This window comes from Staurois parvus, unplaced genomic scaffold, assembly GCF_062004578.1.
Source record: "Staurois parvus isolate SC_StPar_1 unplaced genomic scaffold, SC_StPar_1.0 ptg000390l, whole genome shotgun sequence".
In the NCBI taxonomy this organism is placed as follows: domain Eukaryota; kingdom Metazoa; phylum Chordata; class Amphibia; order Anura; family Ranidae; genus Staurois; species Staurois parvus.
The window spans coordinates 4,253,879-4,272,672 of NW_028318186.1; the positions used below are offsets into that span (position 1 = coordinate 4,253,879).

Here is an 18,794-nt window from a genome sequence, read left to right on the forward strand (position 1 = left end):
CATGTCAATGACAGGCTGGACAGTGCAACTTGATTGTCTGCACATGCCGGCACAGGCTCAGCTGGCCTATGTGCAAGAGCGCTTAAGCATTAATGCAGCTTTCTCCACAATTTTGCAATACATTTGCATTGATTGAAAGCTATGTGTGTTATCTACATGGTTATTGTGATTCCTGTGGAAAGGCATTCTGTGGACTCAAAGCTCCACAATCTTGAAACTGGTATCTATGAAGTATTTCTTTGAAAACAAAATGAGTACTTTTTCTGGAGGAGTCATTTAAAATTTGGCTAACTTTCTGAATACCTGGTAATTACAAATACATTCTCAAGTTTTGATTACTAGATACATTTTGGATTATATCATACTCTATGTGTATGTCTGCTGCTTAGAACTCTAACAAGATCTGATCTACCCCGACTTCTTTGCTTTCTGTTCTGCATTAGGTGATCTTTCAGTAATTTACCAATTTGCATAAATACATACCTGACTTGTTACAGTAAACAGCAAAAGTACAATATTTCAAAAAAAGTCTACCTTTTACCATGAAAAAGCTATCTCTGAGCTAGTGCAAATAGCTTTTTTCTATCTTTCATTGACTTCTTTTTTGCTTTTTTAATCAAAGACTGGGGAACTGCCAGACAATGGACCTTAAAAAAATATATTATATATATATATATATATATACATATATATACACATACAGGCGTACCTTGGTTTACAAACGCCTCGGATAATGTAATTTTTGATTTACGAATGAAAATCCATTGAAAATAATGCTTCAGTTTACGAATTGTTTTCGCAATACGAACGGATTAATTGGTTTTCAATGCATTTACAAATTTTTTTTAATCATGTCCCTGTACAGTACTATGCCTTTAAAGTGCACTTTATAAAGAGTTTTAAACAGATGACTTTTTTTTACTTTTTGCTGACCTCCAGAATGGATTAATTGGTTTTCAATGCATTTACAAATTTTTTTTATCATGTCCCTTTATGCCTTTAGAGTGCACTTTATAAGGAGTTTTGAACAGATAAAAGACTTTTTTTTTTTACTTTTTTCTGACCTCCGGAACGGATTAATTGGTTTCCAGAGCATTCTTATGGGAAGCATTGTTTCGGTTTATGAATTATTTGCAATAAGAAAAGTCCCGCAGAATGAGTTAAATTCGTAAACAGAGGTACGCCTGTATATATATATATACACGCACACAGTATATACACCTTACCTTGGGGCCACTTTTACCAGCGTGTTATGGAATTTGATTGTGCTCTGTAAATAATGGATCTGAAAATATACTTATTAATGCCTCCTTTGCAGTTTTCCAAGATGTCCATGTGATGATCTTTGTTGGCTTCGGCTTCTTGATGACATTTTTGAAAAGATATGGCTTCAGCAGTGTTGGGATCAACTTGCTCATTGCAGCCTTTGGTCTCCAGTGGGGAACTTTGATGCAAGGCTTATGGCACTTACATGATGGAAAAATTGAGATTGACATCAAAAGGTAAACTGATCTAGAATATATACTGTGTAAGCATTAATTAAAACCTGTGTTATAATCCCCACACTGGAAAAAAAAATCACTTTTAACCATAGAAGCTGGAAAAATTAACACACCCCCTGGTGCTATAAAAGAACATATAAATATACCAGCACTACATCAGTAATAAACATGTGCTCTACCCATCCTATAACTCAGTGCAACAATATATACCAAAATGTATCAAACCCAATCAATAAATAAGGTGCAACAATCACGACACGTCATCAGTGAATATAATATATGTAAAAAAATACAAAAAAAGTCATGAAACTTCTTCAGTGAAAATAATGCACAAATCAATCTTGAAACTTTATCAATGATTAAATGTTCATAAAAAAAAAGTAGGTGTTCCACTCCTCAAAACCCCAAATGCTCTCCCACCGCTTTGCTCTTTAAATGAACAAAAGGCTCACCAGATTCTCATGACCCCTTATAAATATGCGAGTCCAAAAATGCTCTTCACAGGTAAACTAAATATAGCAGGCAGGACATCCAGACTTCTCCCCTCTCCTTCAGGACTTCCCATCTCCAAACCCTTTAATCTACTCTTCTGGTTGTGGCCCTAATGCTCATTTTATGCTCCTCAACCCAGTACTGGCATTAAAACACAAACATCTCCATAGTGTAGCATGTATAAAATCAAAAGCACTGTATCAAAAAATACTATTCTCACATAAAAGTAGAAACAACTGTCTCTTTATGAACTAGAATCCTGGTACTTCCGGGTGCCCCTGCTTATGATGTCACTTCTACTCAACGCATTTCATCATTACAACTTCCTTAATATATCATAATGAGATCCTGAGGATGGAACTATATATTGTTGCTCTCAGTTTATATATTGTTGCACTGAGTAATAGCATGAGTAGATCATGTGTTTATTTAATACTTTTTGATTTTTTTTTATTTTTCTTGATTTTTTTGTGGTTAGGACTAAAGAAATACATTTAAGATGTATAGAAGATAAAGCTATGAATACATAGTATTTTTACATGCAGTCTATTTAATCAGGAGATGCACTAGAGTTTGCTGTTATATGTACAGTATATGTAGTTATAGACTAACTGCAGCCATTTATTTTGTTTATTTCAGTTAATAAAACATTTCTAAAAATCAAATAAATTAAACAAAAGTCATTATAGGGCCATTATTGCAAACAGGCTTGTCAATAGACTTTTTTTTTTTACAACAGATAGAAGGTAAGTACAATGCATTTTTCGTGGTTTAGTTAGTTTAGTTATTTCTGCAATATAGTTTTAATGTCATGTTTAAATCTCAACACCAGTAAAGCCCCATTCACACCAAAATAGTGATTTCTGAGAAATGGTCTTGACAATGTTCAGACAATCATTTCTGGATAAGAGAAACCACAGATGTCCCAACTATAACAAGATTATAAAATACCAAAAGAATTCAAGAACAGAAAAACAGTTATAGAGGAACTCTTGATATAAGAATGAGAAGATGATCTGATTCCATATTGTTCACATCTTTACACTGCCATGTGGTGTTTTTACAGTATGTTTTTATAGAAGCACCATTCATGTGAATATCTCCCCCCCAGGGGCGGACTGACCATTTGGAAACTCGGGCGCTGCTCGAGTTCCCGGAGTCAGTAGGGGGCCCCATGAGATGCCCCGGTACCTTTTGCATAAGCTTTTTTGAGAGTGGGCAAGGACACAGGGGCCCCATGATCCCCTATTGCCCGGGGGCCCCATGAGTTGTCAGTGCACCCCTGCCCACCCCCCTCTAAAAATACACTAAAGAAGCTCATGTACACTGAGCATGTTTTGCATTGGGCATTTTTGTGTGTTTTGTGCACGTTTTGACAAAATCTGTAGTAAAATGTGCAACAGCTACCCATTGTTGGGGTGCCATTAGAAAATGTTAGCAGAAATGTAGGCAAAAATTGCATTTCCCACATTTCTGTTAAGCCCAGATGTCAACAAGGCCTAAAGCTAGTAAAATAGTCCAAAGAGTAAAGTTTGATAGGTCTAGCTACCATTTAGAAAATCACAATGAAATCAAATTTTCATAATCTAACACACATGTAAAACTGCTGACCTTGCAGTAATAGCACTAGCAATCTGAGCAGGGGCGGACTGACAACTCATGGGGCCCCTGGGCAATAGGGGATCATGTGTCCTTGCCCAAACTCAAAAAAGCCTATGAAAAAGGTACCAGGGGCATCTCATGGGGCCCCCTACTGACCCCGGGCCCTCGGGCAGTGCCCGAGTTTCCAAATGGTCAGTCCGCCCCTGAATCTGAGTACATGTAGCCCACTAAAACTTATCTCCCAAGTTCAGTCTCAGGCTGGGTCTTTTTTGCATAGTTGCTAAATTCTGAGGTGCCAGTCAGAGCCTGCCCAACATGGAAGCTGAAGAGGATCCACCTGGGACAGGAGAGAATATATAAACTTTATTTTCACTAGCACAGTATTGGTCATTCAAAATAAACATAGCATCATGTTATTTTCTAACATTAACTACTTGCCTACAGGGCACTTATACCCCTTCCTGCCCAGGCCAATTTTCAGCTTTCAGCGCTGTCACACTTTGAATGACAATTTCACGGTCATGCAACACTGTACCCAAATGCAATTGTTTATCATTTTTTTTCACACAAATAGTACTTTCTTTTGGTGGTATTTAATCACTGCTGGGTGTTTTATTTCTTGCGCTATAAATAAAAAAAGAGCAAAAAATTTGAAAAAAAAAAGCTTTTCTTTGTTTCTATTATACAATTTTGCAAACAGGTAATTTTTCTTATTCACTGATGTGCATTGATGAGGCTGAACTGATGGGCAGCACTTATGGGCACTGATAGGCAGCACTTATGGGCACTGATAGGCAGCACTGATGGACACTGATAGGTGGCACTGATGGGCACTGATAGGTGACACTGATGAGGTGGCATGGATAGGCAGCACTGATAGGTGGCACTGATGATGCTGCAATGATATGCAGCAATGATGGGCACTGATAGGTGGCACTGATAGGCAGCACTGATGAGGTGGCACGGATAGGCAGCACTGATATGTAGCACTGATAGGCGGCCCTGATGAGCTGGCACTGATGATGATGCACTAATATGCAGCAATGATGGGCACTGATAGGCAGCACTGATGGGCAATGATGGGTGGCACTGCCTGATGGCACTGACTGGCAGCACTGATGGGGGGCACTGCTGGGCACTGGTGTGTGGCACTGCTGGGCACTGATCATCAGTGCCCTGATGATCAGTGCCGATCTCTTTTCTGACAATTGCCGCTTCTCTGCAGTACTTTCCTCATGCTGTGACAGCGTGAGGAAAATGCAGCCGACAACCAGCAACTGCATTTACCCGGTGATCTGTGGTGTCATTGGACACAGCCGATCACGTGATAAAAGGTCGCTGTGTTTGGCCTTTTACCATATCACGTGATCAGCTGTGTCCGTTGGACACAGCGATCACGGAGATTGCCGGGTGTCCATAGGACACAGCGATCACGGAGACAGCTGGGTGCGTACCGCTGGGGGCGACCAGGAGGGCATGTTCTGGGAGGATGTCATATGGCGCCCTCCCAGAACTGGAAAACCTTGCTGTAGCTGTCTTCCGGCTATAGCCCGGTTGTCAAGTGGTTAAATAGCCTTTACTCTTCCAGTAAATCAACTTCTATGGAGGTACTGTATTCACTAAATTAGGTAAAATTTAGGTAAAAAAGTCTCTAATCTGCTAATTAGATATGGATGCAAAACTGCACCTCCCGGGGTATAATACCAGAGAAAATATCAATTCATGAAAACAGTATTTTATTGTTACCATATACATTTCACAAACAGATATTATAAAAAGTTTTTAAAATAAATAACCATATATCTGTTCATGACATCCTAATTTTATGGAAGAACCACTTCCTTAGGGCCTTGGATCTTGTTATACACAAACTAGGACAGAATATATATAGCTAATGACATCATGTAACAATCACAACATTCTAAGCAATCATATACAACATTTTTTTTAGAAAATATAGATATAGTTAATGTAATTCACCCCAATTAGAATTTACCCACTCTGAACCGTGAAGGCAAACTCGGAAAGGTCCCAAAAGAAAGATGGAGAACTTTATATATATATATATATATATATATATTTAATAATATATAAATATATATATACTGTAAGTATGTTACCTTATATTCACATGTGCGATAATGTGGGTATCCGATCACAAACGCCTGCTAATTAACCCCTTGGTATTACAGTTACTTAATGATTTAGCCTTGTTCCAAAGAATTGCAGTTCACATTACAGTTCAATTGACAGGCAATGCCCCCTACTCTCCCCCTTTTACTTCCTCCGCTGGTTTCCCATCCTCAGTAAATTGACACAGAAAATCATCAAGGTCCACCTTAAATCTCTTCAAAACATTTTTGACCGTTAGCTCACACATCGCCTGTGAAAAATCTCTTTCTCCTTCCTGTAACCTCTGCCACTCTTGACATCACTCACTCCTGAACTTTGGCGGTCGCATGCAATAGTTTCCTGGATTTCTGAATGCTCAATTGATGCATCTGGTCATTGCGGAAAGCTACAAATGATAGAGATCCTGTAGGAAAAATACCCTTTTCCATTTTATCTACTATATTGTTATTGAGAAAGAAATTGGCTTCAGTTTATAAACTAGAGTGACATGGCACAGGTACTACAATTAGTATAAAAGGAAGGCAAGAATATACTTCATCACACATTAAATCTGAACTGGCAGGATATGGGAAAGATTAAACACAATCTTTTTTTAATTACTATCCACTTTATTTATAAATGTAAAATGATTTAAATGTGGATCCTAAACTAAACTTAAAGTAGAACTAAAGGCAAAACTATTTTTTTTTTTTATGGATAGGTTAAGAGAGGGTTTTAACTCCTCTCAGTTTTGTTTTGACCATCTCTGTCCGATTGGGGAGATGGGACTCACTTCCAGTCCCATGCCTAAAACAGGAATTGAGAGGAAAACAGGGGCGGACTGACCATTTGGAAACTTGGGCACTGCCCGAGGGCCGGGGGTCAGTAGGGGGCCCCATGAGATGCCCCTGGTACCTTTTTCATAGGCTTTTTTGAGTTTGGGCAAGGACACAGGGGCCCCATGATCCCCTATTGCCCAGGGGCCCCATGACTTGTCAGTCCACTCCTGGGGGAAAGTGTGCAAAGTGAGGAAATCCCAGGTGTTCACCAGAACTAATGTCCCCATTGGAAAATTTCCTCTCTATTACTGCTCTGAGGTCAACCCAAAATTTAGGATCTTCTTTAACCGCTTTCCCAACACCTTATATAGCAGATATACTGCTAGAGGGTGGCAGGGGTATGCAAAATCACATATATATATACGTGAATTTGCATATCTGGGTAGTAGGTGCACGAGAGCCGTGCACGCACCCTACACTTGCCTATATTCGCGGCCTCGGCTGTCATTCACCATGTCCCGGCTGGTGATTACTCGCCGGCACCCGGTGATCGAGGAGCATAACCGACGGAGGGAGGGAAATGTAAGTAAGCAAATGTCAGGGCAGGGCTGTGGAACGGACAGGTAGGCCTAGTGGCAGGGTAATGCACTGACTGACGACAACCACCACCAACAGACCAAAGTCCCTCAGGGTGCGGAGTCTAAGTCCCAGGCTGCCCTTCACCAGGGCCCCTGATGGTGGGGATGGACTTGACGCAGCCAGGAACCAGGTCGAGGCCCCCGAGACACCCCAGCTGCGGTAATGGCCACCGCCAATGGCGTGTAGCTGGTAAGAATGACAATAGTGTAGTCAGGCAGGCCGGGTCGACAACAACGGGACAAAACAATACAGAACAGTAGACAAGAATCACAGGTCACAGGCTGGGCTCAGCAACGGAAGGTCAGATCAAAGGAAAACACAGAGAATGGTCTAGTCACATACAGATACCAGAAGAGTCACGAGAGTATACACAGAGCTGTAGCAACACAAAGACACAAGACACAAGTGCAAAGAGCATGTGCAGATCACAGGCTTATATGTACTCAGCCACACCCCTCTGGGGGATGGACCTCAGAGACCTGAAGGCGTAAAAGACTCCCACCATGCTCTGCAGAAACCCAAGATGGACGCCAGTACATGAAGTCGCACAGTCTCTGGGAAAAGGTAGGACCTTGACAGCAATACAGATCTCTCCCCTGTCAGCTCCTGCACACTGCTATGCATGGCTTTGCATAGCAGAGCAATGCAAAGCAGTGTGCTTACAGTGAAGCACACACACAGCACACAGTAAAACATCACACAGTTAACCCTTTGATCTCCCCACATGTTAACCCCTTCCTGCCCAGTGCCATTAGTACAGTGTCAGTGCTTTTTATTAGCACTGATTACTGTATTGGTGTCACTTGACACCAAGTCAGTTCCCTCCCACTGTCAGATTGCCTGCCACAGTCCCGCTATAAGTTGCTGATCGCCGCCATTACTAGTAAAAATTAAAAAAAAAAAATCCCAGTATATATACCGCCATTTGTAAATGCTATAACTTTCACGTAACCAATTAATTTACACGTATTGGGATATTTTTGTAGAAGAATACATTTTGGCCTAAATTTATGATGAATTTTGATTTTTTAAATTTTTTTTACTGGACATGTTTAATAGCAAAAAGTCAAATATATTGTTTTTTTTTCTCAAAATTGTCGGTCTTTATTTTTTTTATAGAGCAAAAAATTAAATGTTCACAGGCAATCAAATACTACCAAAAAAAAGCTACATTTGTGGGAAAAAAGGATATAAATTTAATTTGGGTGCAGCGTTGCATGACCGCGCAATTGTTAGTTAAAATAACGCAGTGCCGTAACGCAAAAACTGGCCTGGTCAGGAAGGGGGCTAAATCCTCTGGAGGGCAAGTGGTTAATTTTAACTCTCAGTTGTAATGGTAAACTGCCCAAAACGCGAATCTCTCTAACAGGGGCAATACAGACTGAAATACAAACCTTACAGGTGTCCCTCTCCACTCTATCCAAAACTAAAAAAAAAAGCTTTGTTTTTAGCTATACTTTACTTTCAATATTTTTTTATTGAAAAAAAGATTATAAGATATAGAACATAGCGTACGAAAACGTTTTGAAATAGCGAAGACTATATTAGGCAGTAAGAACATAGCTGCAGAGAATACAATAGTATAAATAACATGTTAATAATCAAAACATATAGCCTGTAGGGTAAAGTAGCTAACAATAGGCCAAGTAATACTACGGGAGCCAGCAAAACAATAGGCAGATCATAACTGCAAGTCTGAACAAATGAGATGATCAGCAATTAATTTATAGGAGACATGGAGAGAGGAAGGAATTATATGCACTGTAGGAATGTGGGAGGAAAGGGTACAGGGAGATAGAAGTGGGAAAAGTATAAGAAGGAGGAAGGGGGGGAGAAGATTGAGGATGTCCAAAACCTGCACCCCAAAGCTGGACTCCTATAATGAGGTATAACTCTCCACAGACAGTAATGGGTGGGTGTATCATATCCATGGGGTCCATTTCTGAAAAAAAAAATATTTTTAATGTTCAGTAGAATATTGGTTAGTTTCTCGTTGATGAAGAACCCATTGTTGACAAACTTCCTCAAAGGAGACAAATTGTTTCTTCCAGGCTTTAGCAATAGGCTGTTTTGCCAATAACAGAATGCAGACCACCAGTTTGAATTGGGGTTTAGTAAAATCTTGGGGTTTTAAGGTGTAATATGGTAACATGGATCATTGGGAAAAGGCTGGTTAAACAAGGAATGTATGAGTTTCAGGACCCTGGAGCAAAACCATGTGAGAATGGGTCAACCAGGTATGTAAGACAGAATTTTGGCAGCCACAAAAGCACAAGGCAGTATGAGATGGCTGAAGATGGGCAATGTGTGAGTAGACTATGTAGTATCTGTTAATGGTTTTGAATGCAGACTCAATGGTGCTTACACTAACTGAGCAGGAGGCTACCGTGGTCCAAATTTGCAGCCAGTCCTTTCTATCCTTGGTTTGCAGGAGGTCCTTCTCCACCTTGGAAATGCAAGTGTGGTTGGTATGATGGTTGAAATTGTTCAACTGAAATAGAGAATAGAGATTAGCTTAGGAAACAGAGGCGTATGGTGGCAAATGTGCTCAAATATTGATAGCTAACTCGTAAGGACTTTATTAGTGAATAGAGTGGAAAGTCAGTATTTTATTTGTAGGAAGCAAAATAATTCGGAGGATGGGGCGCTTTTAGCTATACTTTAATCCAGGTGTTGAATTTAAAAAATATTTAAAATGGTCTTTTCTATATGATTAGTAGCAAAATCTGTGTTGATATTAACTCCCATCCAGGGGCGGACTGACCATTTGAAAACTCGGGCACTGCCCGAGGGCCCGGGGTCAGTATGGGGCCCCATGAGATGCCCCTGGTACCTTTTTCAGAGGCTTTTTTGAGTTTGGGCAAGGACACAGGGGCCCCATGATCCCCCATTGCCAGGGACTCTATGAGTTGTCAGTCCACCCCTGCTACCATCCCTTGTACAATAAAATTTTCAATAAGTGATGGAGGGGAAGAACTCTGAGTAAACAAGTCTCCGCTGCATTCCACAGTGCTGTCAGTCTAACACAATGAACCTGCATACAAGAGTGATGAACTCATCAGCATACTACCACTCCCCAATGTCAGCAAGTTTAATGGGCTGGTGATCCAGCTGTATTGTTTTACTGTAGTGGAGAAAGATGAGGTCAGAAACCTAGCTATGCTGTCTGGCAGGAAGAAAAAAATATGTTTTTAAAAAAACTGTACTATTTTTTAAAAAAGCCAGAAAAATACATTTCTAATACCACTGCCACCGCTTGTAACCAGTGCCAGGATTAGGTTGTCCAGTGGACAGGGTGAGGTTGCAGAACTGTTCGCACCTTTGCATGCCTCTAACACACGATATAGAAAGGATGCTCAGTCCCCCTTGCTCCAACTGCCAATGATTGACATGGAGTGTGCACTGTGAATGCACAGCCAATCACTTGCTTTCTAACAGCGGGTAGGTGGTTGCACATGCTCATTGTGTTTTTCCTGTCAGCTGTAGGCTACTGGGGCAGAGAGTGGGCATGTTGGAACACAGTGTGACAGCAAGGGCAGTCAGAGAGGATATGACCTTGTAGTGTTTGGTGAGGAGAGTGTGGCCTCCCACTCCCACATAGTCACATAGTTAAGTCCGGCTGAAAAATGACAAATGTCCATCCAGCTCAACCAAAAAAAAAAGTTATAATCCTACACCCACAGTTGATCCAGAGGAACGCAAAAAAAACCCAGCAAAGCATGATCCAATTTGCTCCTGCAGGGGAAACAATTCCTTCCTGATCCCCCGAGAGGCAATCAGATATTCCCTGGATCAACTTTACCTATAAATGTTATATCCAGTTATATTCTGTGTATCTAGTAAAGAATCCAGGCATTTTTAAAGCAATCCACTGAGCTGGCCAGAACCAACTCTTGAGGGAGTCTATTCCACATTTTCACAGCTCTCACTGTGAAGAAACCTTTCCGTGTTTGGAGATTAAATCTCTTTTCCTCCAGACGTTAAGAGTGCCCCCTTGTCCTCTGTGATGACCTCAGGGTGAATAACTCTACACCAAGTTCACTATATGAACCACTGATGTATTTATACATGTTGATCATATCCCCCTTAATCTCCTCTTCTCAAGAGAGAATAAATTCAGTTCCTCTAATCTTTCCTCATAGCTGAGCTCCTCCATGCCTCTTATCAGTTTGGTTGCCCTTCTCTGTACTTTCTCCAGTCCCCTGATATCCTTTTTGTGAATTGGTGCCCAAAACTGAACTGCATATTCCAGATGAGGTCTTACTAATGATTTGTACAGAGGTATGATGGTAGTGCACTCAGGGCAGTTGTCCCTCATGCCCCCCCATCCCAGCTCTACCCATAAATACAGTCTTTAATATCTTGCAAAGCTACACCAGCCAGTATCTGACACTTTCATGTGGATTACTCACCTGTGTCCCCTTCTGTGTGATGTAGTTCCACCAATTAACAGCTGTATCATTAGTATGTCCTTGTGGTCATTGTTTGGAACCACAGCAGGCAGCAGGGAGGTGCAGGCATCTGACAAACAAAGGACACCGCGGTCACAGAGCTCACCCAATGCCCAAGAGGCGCATTCCGGGAGGACGTTGTTAGATGCCGTCTTAGAACAAGACAGCCGCGCTGTAGGCCATGGTGCAGCAATCAGGTGGTTAATAGGAGTAGGCCAGAAATGATTGAAATACAATGTGGAAATGGATAGATGATTTTACATTTTGACCAAGGATATATTTTAGAGGTTTCAAACAAGTAAAAACTACGTCACCCCAAGATGAATCACTATTATTTTAAACATAAATTAAATATTTCACCATGATTGCTGTACGTATATCTTTATGGACAATTTATAGCTCTTAATCCACTGATATTTTATGGACTTTATATATTCTCACTTTTATGCTGCACTTTACTATTTCACATTTATTGAACACTTTTTATATTTGATTTTATCTGCTGCACTTGACTGTTCCGCTGATCAATTTTTTTTTTTGTCTCCCTATACGTCAGATTGACTTTGCACTTTATTTTCACTATAATATCATTCACTTATTTTAGTGCTGCACTTTGTATATATTTATATTTTAAGGAGTTGTTACCTATACCTTGGTGCTAGCTGCTTTATAGTTCCAGCGCTTGCCTACGCTTGATATTTGTAAATTAAACTAAGGCACAGATAGAAGTGGACTCTTGATTTTGGGTCTATTTAAAGAAAAAGCCTGTTACTGTTGTGCGTCCTTGTATACATCACTGTTTTGACATCTTGCAAACGGTGACATGCCTTTGCTTCTTTCCTAATAGTAACTTGTCTTTTCTTTCCAGCATGATCAATGCCGACTTCAGCACAGCAACTGTTTTGATTTCCTTTGGAGCCGTTCTGGGGAAAACAAGTCCTCTTCAGATGTTAATAATGGCCGTGTTAGAAATCTTCATCTTCGCATGTAATGAGCATCTTGTTGGATTTCTAGGTGTAAGTTTATGTGTGACGGTTTATCTCGCTGAAATTTATTGCCTTCAAAGATCTATGTAGGTAGCAGTTTTCATACTTGTACCAAAAGCAGGGGTGGACTGACCATTTGGAAACTCAGGCACTGCTCGAGGGCCCAGGGTCAGTAGGGGGCCCCATGAGATGCCCCTGGTACCTTTTTCATAGGCTTTTTTGAGTTTGGGTAAGGACACAGGGGCCCCATGATCCCCTATTGCCCGGGGGCCCCATGTGTTGTCAGTCCGCCCCTGACCAAAAGTAAGATATTTGACATTAACCTCCTCGGCAGTATGATTCTTTCCGATTTTTTGTGCTGAAAGCGGTACCATTATTTTGCATGGAAATATGTCGTTTTTTATTGTAGGCTGTAATTTTTAGGAATAACTCACTGAAATCTGTCCGAACAAGAGTCTAGTAAACATCCCGGGTATGATAAAATTTGAAACACAAAATCATAAATTATAATTTAATAAATAATCATAAAAAATAATAATATAATAATATTAAATTTAATTCAATAATATAATCAAACCAAAAACACTGAAATTTGAAATACAGCGGCAAATTCGCACATCGCTGAGCAAAGTCGCAAAATCGTTTTCAGTGTCTGATGACGAATTTCCCCACGAATCATTATCACTCAATTCTGCAAGTGGTTCTGATTTACTATCGCTGCTCTAAAACCGCTTTTGACGTAAAGGGACGCTTTTTGGACTCCATGGACTTTTCTAAGTTTTCAGGCAGAAAGAACATTCGAAATGCAGGCAGGGCACAGGACAAAGCAGTAGGGACAAAATATATGTAAAATGCATTGAAACAGCAAAAATGACATTTTTAAAAAATTTCAAATTTCCCGCCGGTTCCGGCGCCCGTACGTCCCGACGTCACAGGGACCGGAACACGGAAGCCGGATGCCGGCATCAGCCGGAGGAGATGGCCGGGGATGCTACAGGGGACACATCGTGGGAGCGAAGGACAAGGTAAGTGCTGTAGGGACCCCCAGAGCAGCGCCGCATGGTAGGCCCGAGTGTAGCTCGGGGTTACCGCTTTGGCATGTGGCACCGTTGTAATAACTGGAAATGAAAGCGGTTTTAAATCCCAAACCAAAAATGTTATATATTGCAGCTTATCAATCATTCGATGTGGCGGCTGCATTAGTTTTCTTTTTGTAGGTTTCCTTCCTTCTGGAGAGCTGGACAGTAACACACCTCCTGTATTAGAGTGCCTCCACTCTGGATGAAGGAGGGCAGGGGGCACCTTTACCCAAGGTTCACACCTATGCAGGTTGTGTTTGAGCTGTTTCTGCATTGCGTTTTGCGTTTTTGCACTTGCGTTTTTGCCACGGTTTTTTATTTTTCTTGTTGCCAGGCAGAGTTAAAATACAAAACTCATCCAAAACGCGCCAAAAACGCAATACATGCTTTTCTGCAGCGTTTCCATTAAAGTCTATAGAACCAAAAAAGCAACGTCCCTGACCCTTTCCAAAAAATGCACCCGGTGAAAATGCACAACTATGACCGTGTCACATAGGAAATCATGTTAAACGGACTGAACTGCGTTTCTGCAAAACCCTGCAGAAAACGCTTAGGTGTCAATGTCAGTCTGGGGGGAGGGGAGTATTAGATGAACTAGCAGATTTAAATACACTAAAAATTTGAAGTTAAACTCCAGCCAATTCTTTACCAGCAGTTACAGCAAATATTTTTTTCCTTTGGGATAATGATTACAATCAATAATTTTAGTAATCGATATCAAGAAATAAATAAAAGCTGATCATTGTAAGCAACCCTATCAGTGTTAAATGGTTTGTCTCAACCCCCTAACTGCTACATATGCTGGACAGCTTGTTCTTTTGAAAAAACATTTACATACTGGGTGGATCACCAGGTAAAAATAAAAGAAAGAAACCCTAAAAAAGGAAAACTAATGCAGCCGTCACATCTAAGCATTGGTAAGCTGTAATATAAATATTTGCTTTGGGGTTTAATTTTGATACTGTAAGTGATATCTAATCCCAGAAACCAACAAACAAAAAAAAAACATATGGCAGTTTAGCAATCCTTAGATGTTGTTGTCGCATTAAATTTCTTTTTGTAAGGCTAATGCAGGCCATAGACGGTTCGTTTATCGAAACGATTTTTCATATAAAAAACAAAACATCGTTCGTTCTGTAAACTGATGTTGCCACCAATGATTGCGAAAATCGACCGTTTTTCACAAATTTTCCAGCATGACTGACCGATAAACGAAATGAGGAGGAACCGCGAAAATCAGCCAATGCCATTGCCCCACTAACAGTGCGAAAATCGGCCGATTTATTCTTTCGGATGAAAAATCGGCTGATAAACGAACCGTCTATGGCCTACATTAGGCTGGCTATACATAATGCAATTTTCTTTCCTTCAACCACTGGTTGAAGGAAAGAAAATTTCTTGATTCCTAGTCAACACAGGCAGTGTCTTCCACAGCTCTATTGTGTTCTGCCAGGGTGGAGGAGTGCAGGGATTCTTCCGCACCGGCAGAATACAATGATCACTGCTGGCGGCCATAGCCGCCGGCAGTGATCTCATTGAAAACCCCAACAGGCTGGTTGTACTGAAGTCGATCAATAGAGTTCTAAAATTCAGTAGGCTCTAACAGTCTTGGGTTTTAGACACGGTAGGAGATATACTGTCAAAGTGAACCCATAAGAGGAAGAACCTAGAGTATGTCTACACGTATTTTTCTCCATTAAACATATGCAGCCTAGTTTTCAGTGGCTTCTTGTGTTTCACAGGCCACCGATATTGGGGCATCCATGACCATCCACACTTTTGGAGCTTACTTTGGTTTGGCTGCATCAGCAGTCCTGTATCGCCCTGGTCTGAAGAAGGGCCATGATAACGAAGGATCGGTCTACCACTCAGACCTGTTTGCCATGATTGGTAAGGGATCCAGTTTGTTTGCTTCAATCCTGTGATATAACTTTGTGATATTGCCTGAACTAAACCAGGGAAATATTGTGATTATTGCAGTCTTTTTTTTCACAGTGAATGAATGCCTATGCCGGATCTGGATCTACTCTTGAAAACCCAAGGGCTAGAAATGTTCATTTTGTGGCAGATTTACGCACATTTACATATGTATGGCACTTAGAAGCGTATGAGCGTGAACCAGGGGCGGACTGACCATTTGGGAACTCGGGCATTGCCCGAGGGCCCGGGGTTAGTAGGCTTTTTTTGAGTGTAGGCAAGGACAGTCCGCCCCTGGCGTCAACTCATTCTATTGACCAGAGTATTCATCTATTCTATCCAGTGGAATGAATACAAGTGCATACGCATGTTTGTGTGCATATATGCAGGAATGTGCATACATTATGCCAGTAGGCTCCTCTCTGAATGCAGGTTTGGGCATTTTTAATGAATGCCGTTCTAAAAAATGTGCATGAATACGTTGGCAGAAATGGAACTGTGTTCAGAGGCATAAAAAACATGCTTTTTATTAAGACCAAGTTGAAGTTTTGCTGAAGAAGGGCTATATGTCATAAAATAGCAAAATGAGTTGTTTTCATTTTTAGTGCCACCAAGTAAACTATTGCCCGCTCCTGGAGATCCCCCTCCTTGAATGTGTGGGGAGGTACAGTGTGGTGTGGGCAGTAATTACACAGAATCTGGTTGCGGTAAAACTTGGAACTTGTATTAACCACTTCCTGTCCGGACACTTTTACCCTCTTCCTGTCCAGGGCAATTTTCAGCTTTCAGCGCTATCACACTTTGAATGACAATTGCGCTGTCATGCAACACTGTACCCATATGAATTTTTTACCATTTTTTTTAAACAGATAAAGCTTTATTTTGGTGGTATTTATTCACCACTGGGATTTTTTATTTTTTTTGCTATATAAATGAAAAAGTCCAAAAATTTTGAAAAAAGTGTTTTTCTTATAAAATTTTGCAATAAATAATATTTCATCAAAAATCTTAGCCAAAATTTATTCCGTTATCTTTTTAGTAAAAAAAAGAAAATACGCCAAATTAGTTTATAACCAAAAATTATAATTCTTAAACATTTTTTTTACATTTTTATTTTATTTTTTTATATTATTATTTATGGTTTTTTTTTTTACATACCGTCACCCTATCAGTACAGTGTCACCATGGTGACACTGTACTACTTGTGGGGGTTGATGAAGATTTTTTTTTTTACAGTGATTGCTTTTACACCCATATAGGATTTAAAAGCAATCATTTCTCTTTCTCTCTGTCTGCATTCTTGCAGTCATTAAGAAATACTGTGTGAGCTGTGATTGGTCACAGCTTGTCACATGGTACAAGGCTGTTGTGAATAGCCTTGTACCATGTGACCTCTGTGATCATTCACAGATTTCACACGTAGTAAGCAATGATGTCACAAGTGACATCTTGCTTACTACTTTGCATGTGATCACTGATTGGCCAATCAGTGATCACATGATCGGGACCTCGTACAGAGGTCCCGTCCGACGATCGGTGTTTCACTGTGTCCGGAGGACACAGCGGGCACCAGATCACGGTGCTGTGCGCTCCCAGGGAGCATGCACAACTAGAAATAGCGGGTGCCGTTTATGAACAGCAACCCGCCCCTGGAGTGCCACCTCCCTGCCGTTTAAAAACAGCAGGCGGGCGGCAAGTGGTTAAAGAGAATGCCAACACCCAGGCGAGAGAGCATCGCTAGGGAAATAACTCACAGTTCAATGCAGAGGAGGAGATGTACCGACAGCGTCTGTTTCAAAAGGGAAGCACGGACTGGCCAGTCCGGTCCCGAGAGGGAGGTTCCTTTCCAGGACAACAAGTCCCTAATCTTTTCCTCCTCATTAGGAATCTTTCCCTACCACTAGCTACTTTCTCGAACAAGCAGGGTCTTTCTCCCTAGACTAGCCACATGCCAGAAGAGCCTCAAAACCTGGGGGCATGGACTTATATAGATCATTATATAGAGGGTCTCATGGGCGCAGTGTAGCCAACCGGAACAATCCATTGACACAGGAAACCATAGAGAAATGTTGTTTCTCTTGGGCTTCCTCTCCAGGCAGAGGTGCCACTCAATTTGAGTGCCACCTGCTGTGGAGAAAACACATTTCACCTGCTTACAAACGTTCAGGAGGTTGAAACCCCAACTAAATGATATCATGGCCAAATTAAAATTGGCAGCAGTGTTGGAGGATAAACATGATTTATTTCTGAAAATATGAATCTCATGGCTAACTTCCTCTCTGACCCCTTGGTCCCTTAATAGGGTTCCGAGGTCCCACCCATATTGAAGAAAAATATATTTGAAACATATTTTTAAAATATTCTTCCCCAATATATTGCCATATATTTGAAATGCTACAATTTTGGCCGTATTCAAAAAAAAAAAAAAAATATATATATATATATATATATATATATATATATATATATATATACTGTATGTTGAAAGACGTTTTTATTACAAAATGTATGAAAAATATTTTTAAAAATAAATTTCAAATATACTGTATGTCTTTAAAAATACAAATCTACACTTTTGGAATGCATTTACAAATATATGTCAAATATATGTTAAAATGATTTTATATGTTAAAAAAAATCTGAAGAATATATTTAAAAAATATATATTTTTAAAAATATATAGTTTTTACATATATTCTTCAGGGTTTTTTTTAACAAAGTATTTTTACATATATTTGTAAACATCCAAAACCAACACAGGGTTAGAAGACACGTGCGAGTTCCATCCGGAAGAGAGATAAACTCTTGGTCAAGCTGACACATTTAGCCCCAAAACCCCCCCAAATGAGGCCATCCCATTTGTGAGGGCAGGCCCTGCGATAGAGCAACACTATATTGAGGGGTGACTTATCTCTTTGTGACTAGCTCTGAGGAAGAAGGGACCCCCTTCGAAACGCGTCAGCTTGACCAAGAGTTTATCTCCTTTCCGGATGGAACTCACACGTGTCTTCTAACCCTGTGTTGGTATAATTTATCAATAAATGCATGAACTGTTTACTGAGGTAATGCTCAAGGTTTGTGCACTCTTTTCTTTTGTTCTCTACTATAGTCAGTTTTTTACCCAGTGTCAGGTAGTGTCAGATTGTCCACTGCACTATCACAGTCCCACTTTAATTCTCTGATCACCGCCGTTAGTAGTATAAAAAAAAAATCCATTACACAGTATATACCATTG

General features: G+C 40.4%; 1 protein-coding gene across 1 annotated transcript in view; it reads left to right on the top strand.

Annotated features, from left to right (window-relative positions):
- RHAG (Rh associated glycoprotein) overlaps nt 1-18,794 on the top strand; it is a 74,919-nt gene that overhangs the window by 14,753 nt on the left and 41,372 nt on the right. Inside the window, exons 2-4 of the mRNA XM_089686009.1 lie at nt 1,319-1,502; nt 12,446-12,593; nt 15,385-15,532. Coding sequence (XP_089542135.1) covers nt 1,319-1,502; nt 12,446-12,593; nt 15,385-15,532 — 480 coding nt within the window. The remainder of the gene's footprint in view (nt 1-1,318; nt 1,503-12,445; nt 12,594-15,384; nt 15,533-18,794) is intronic.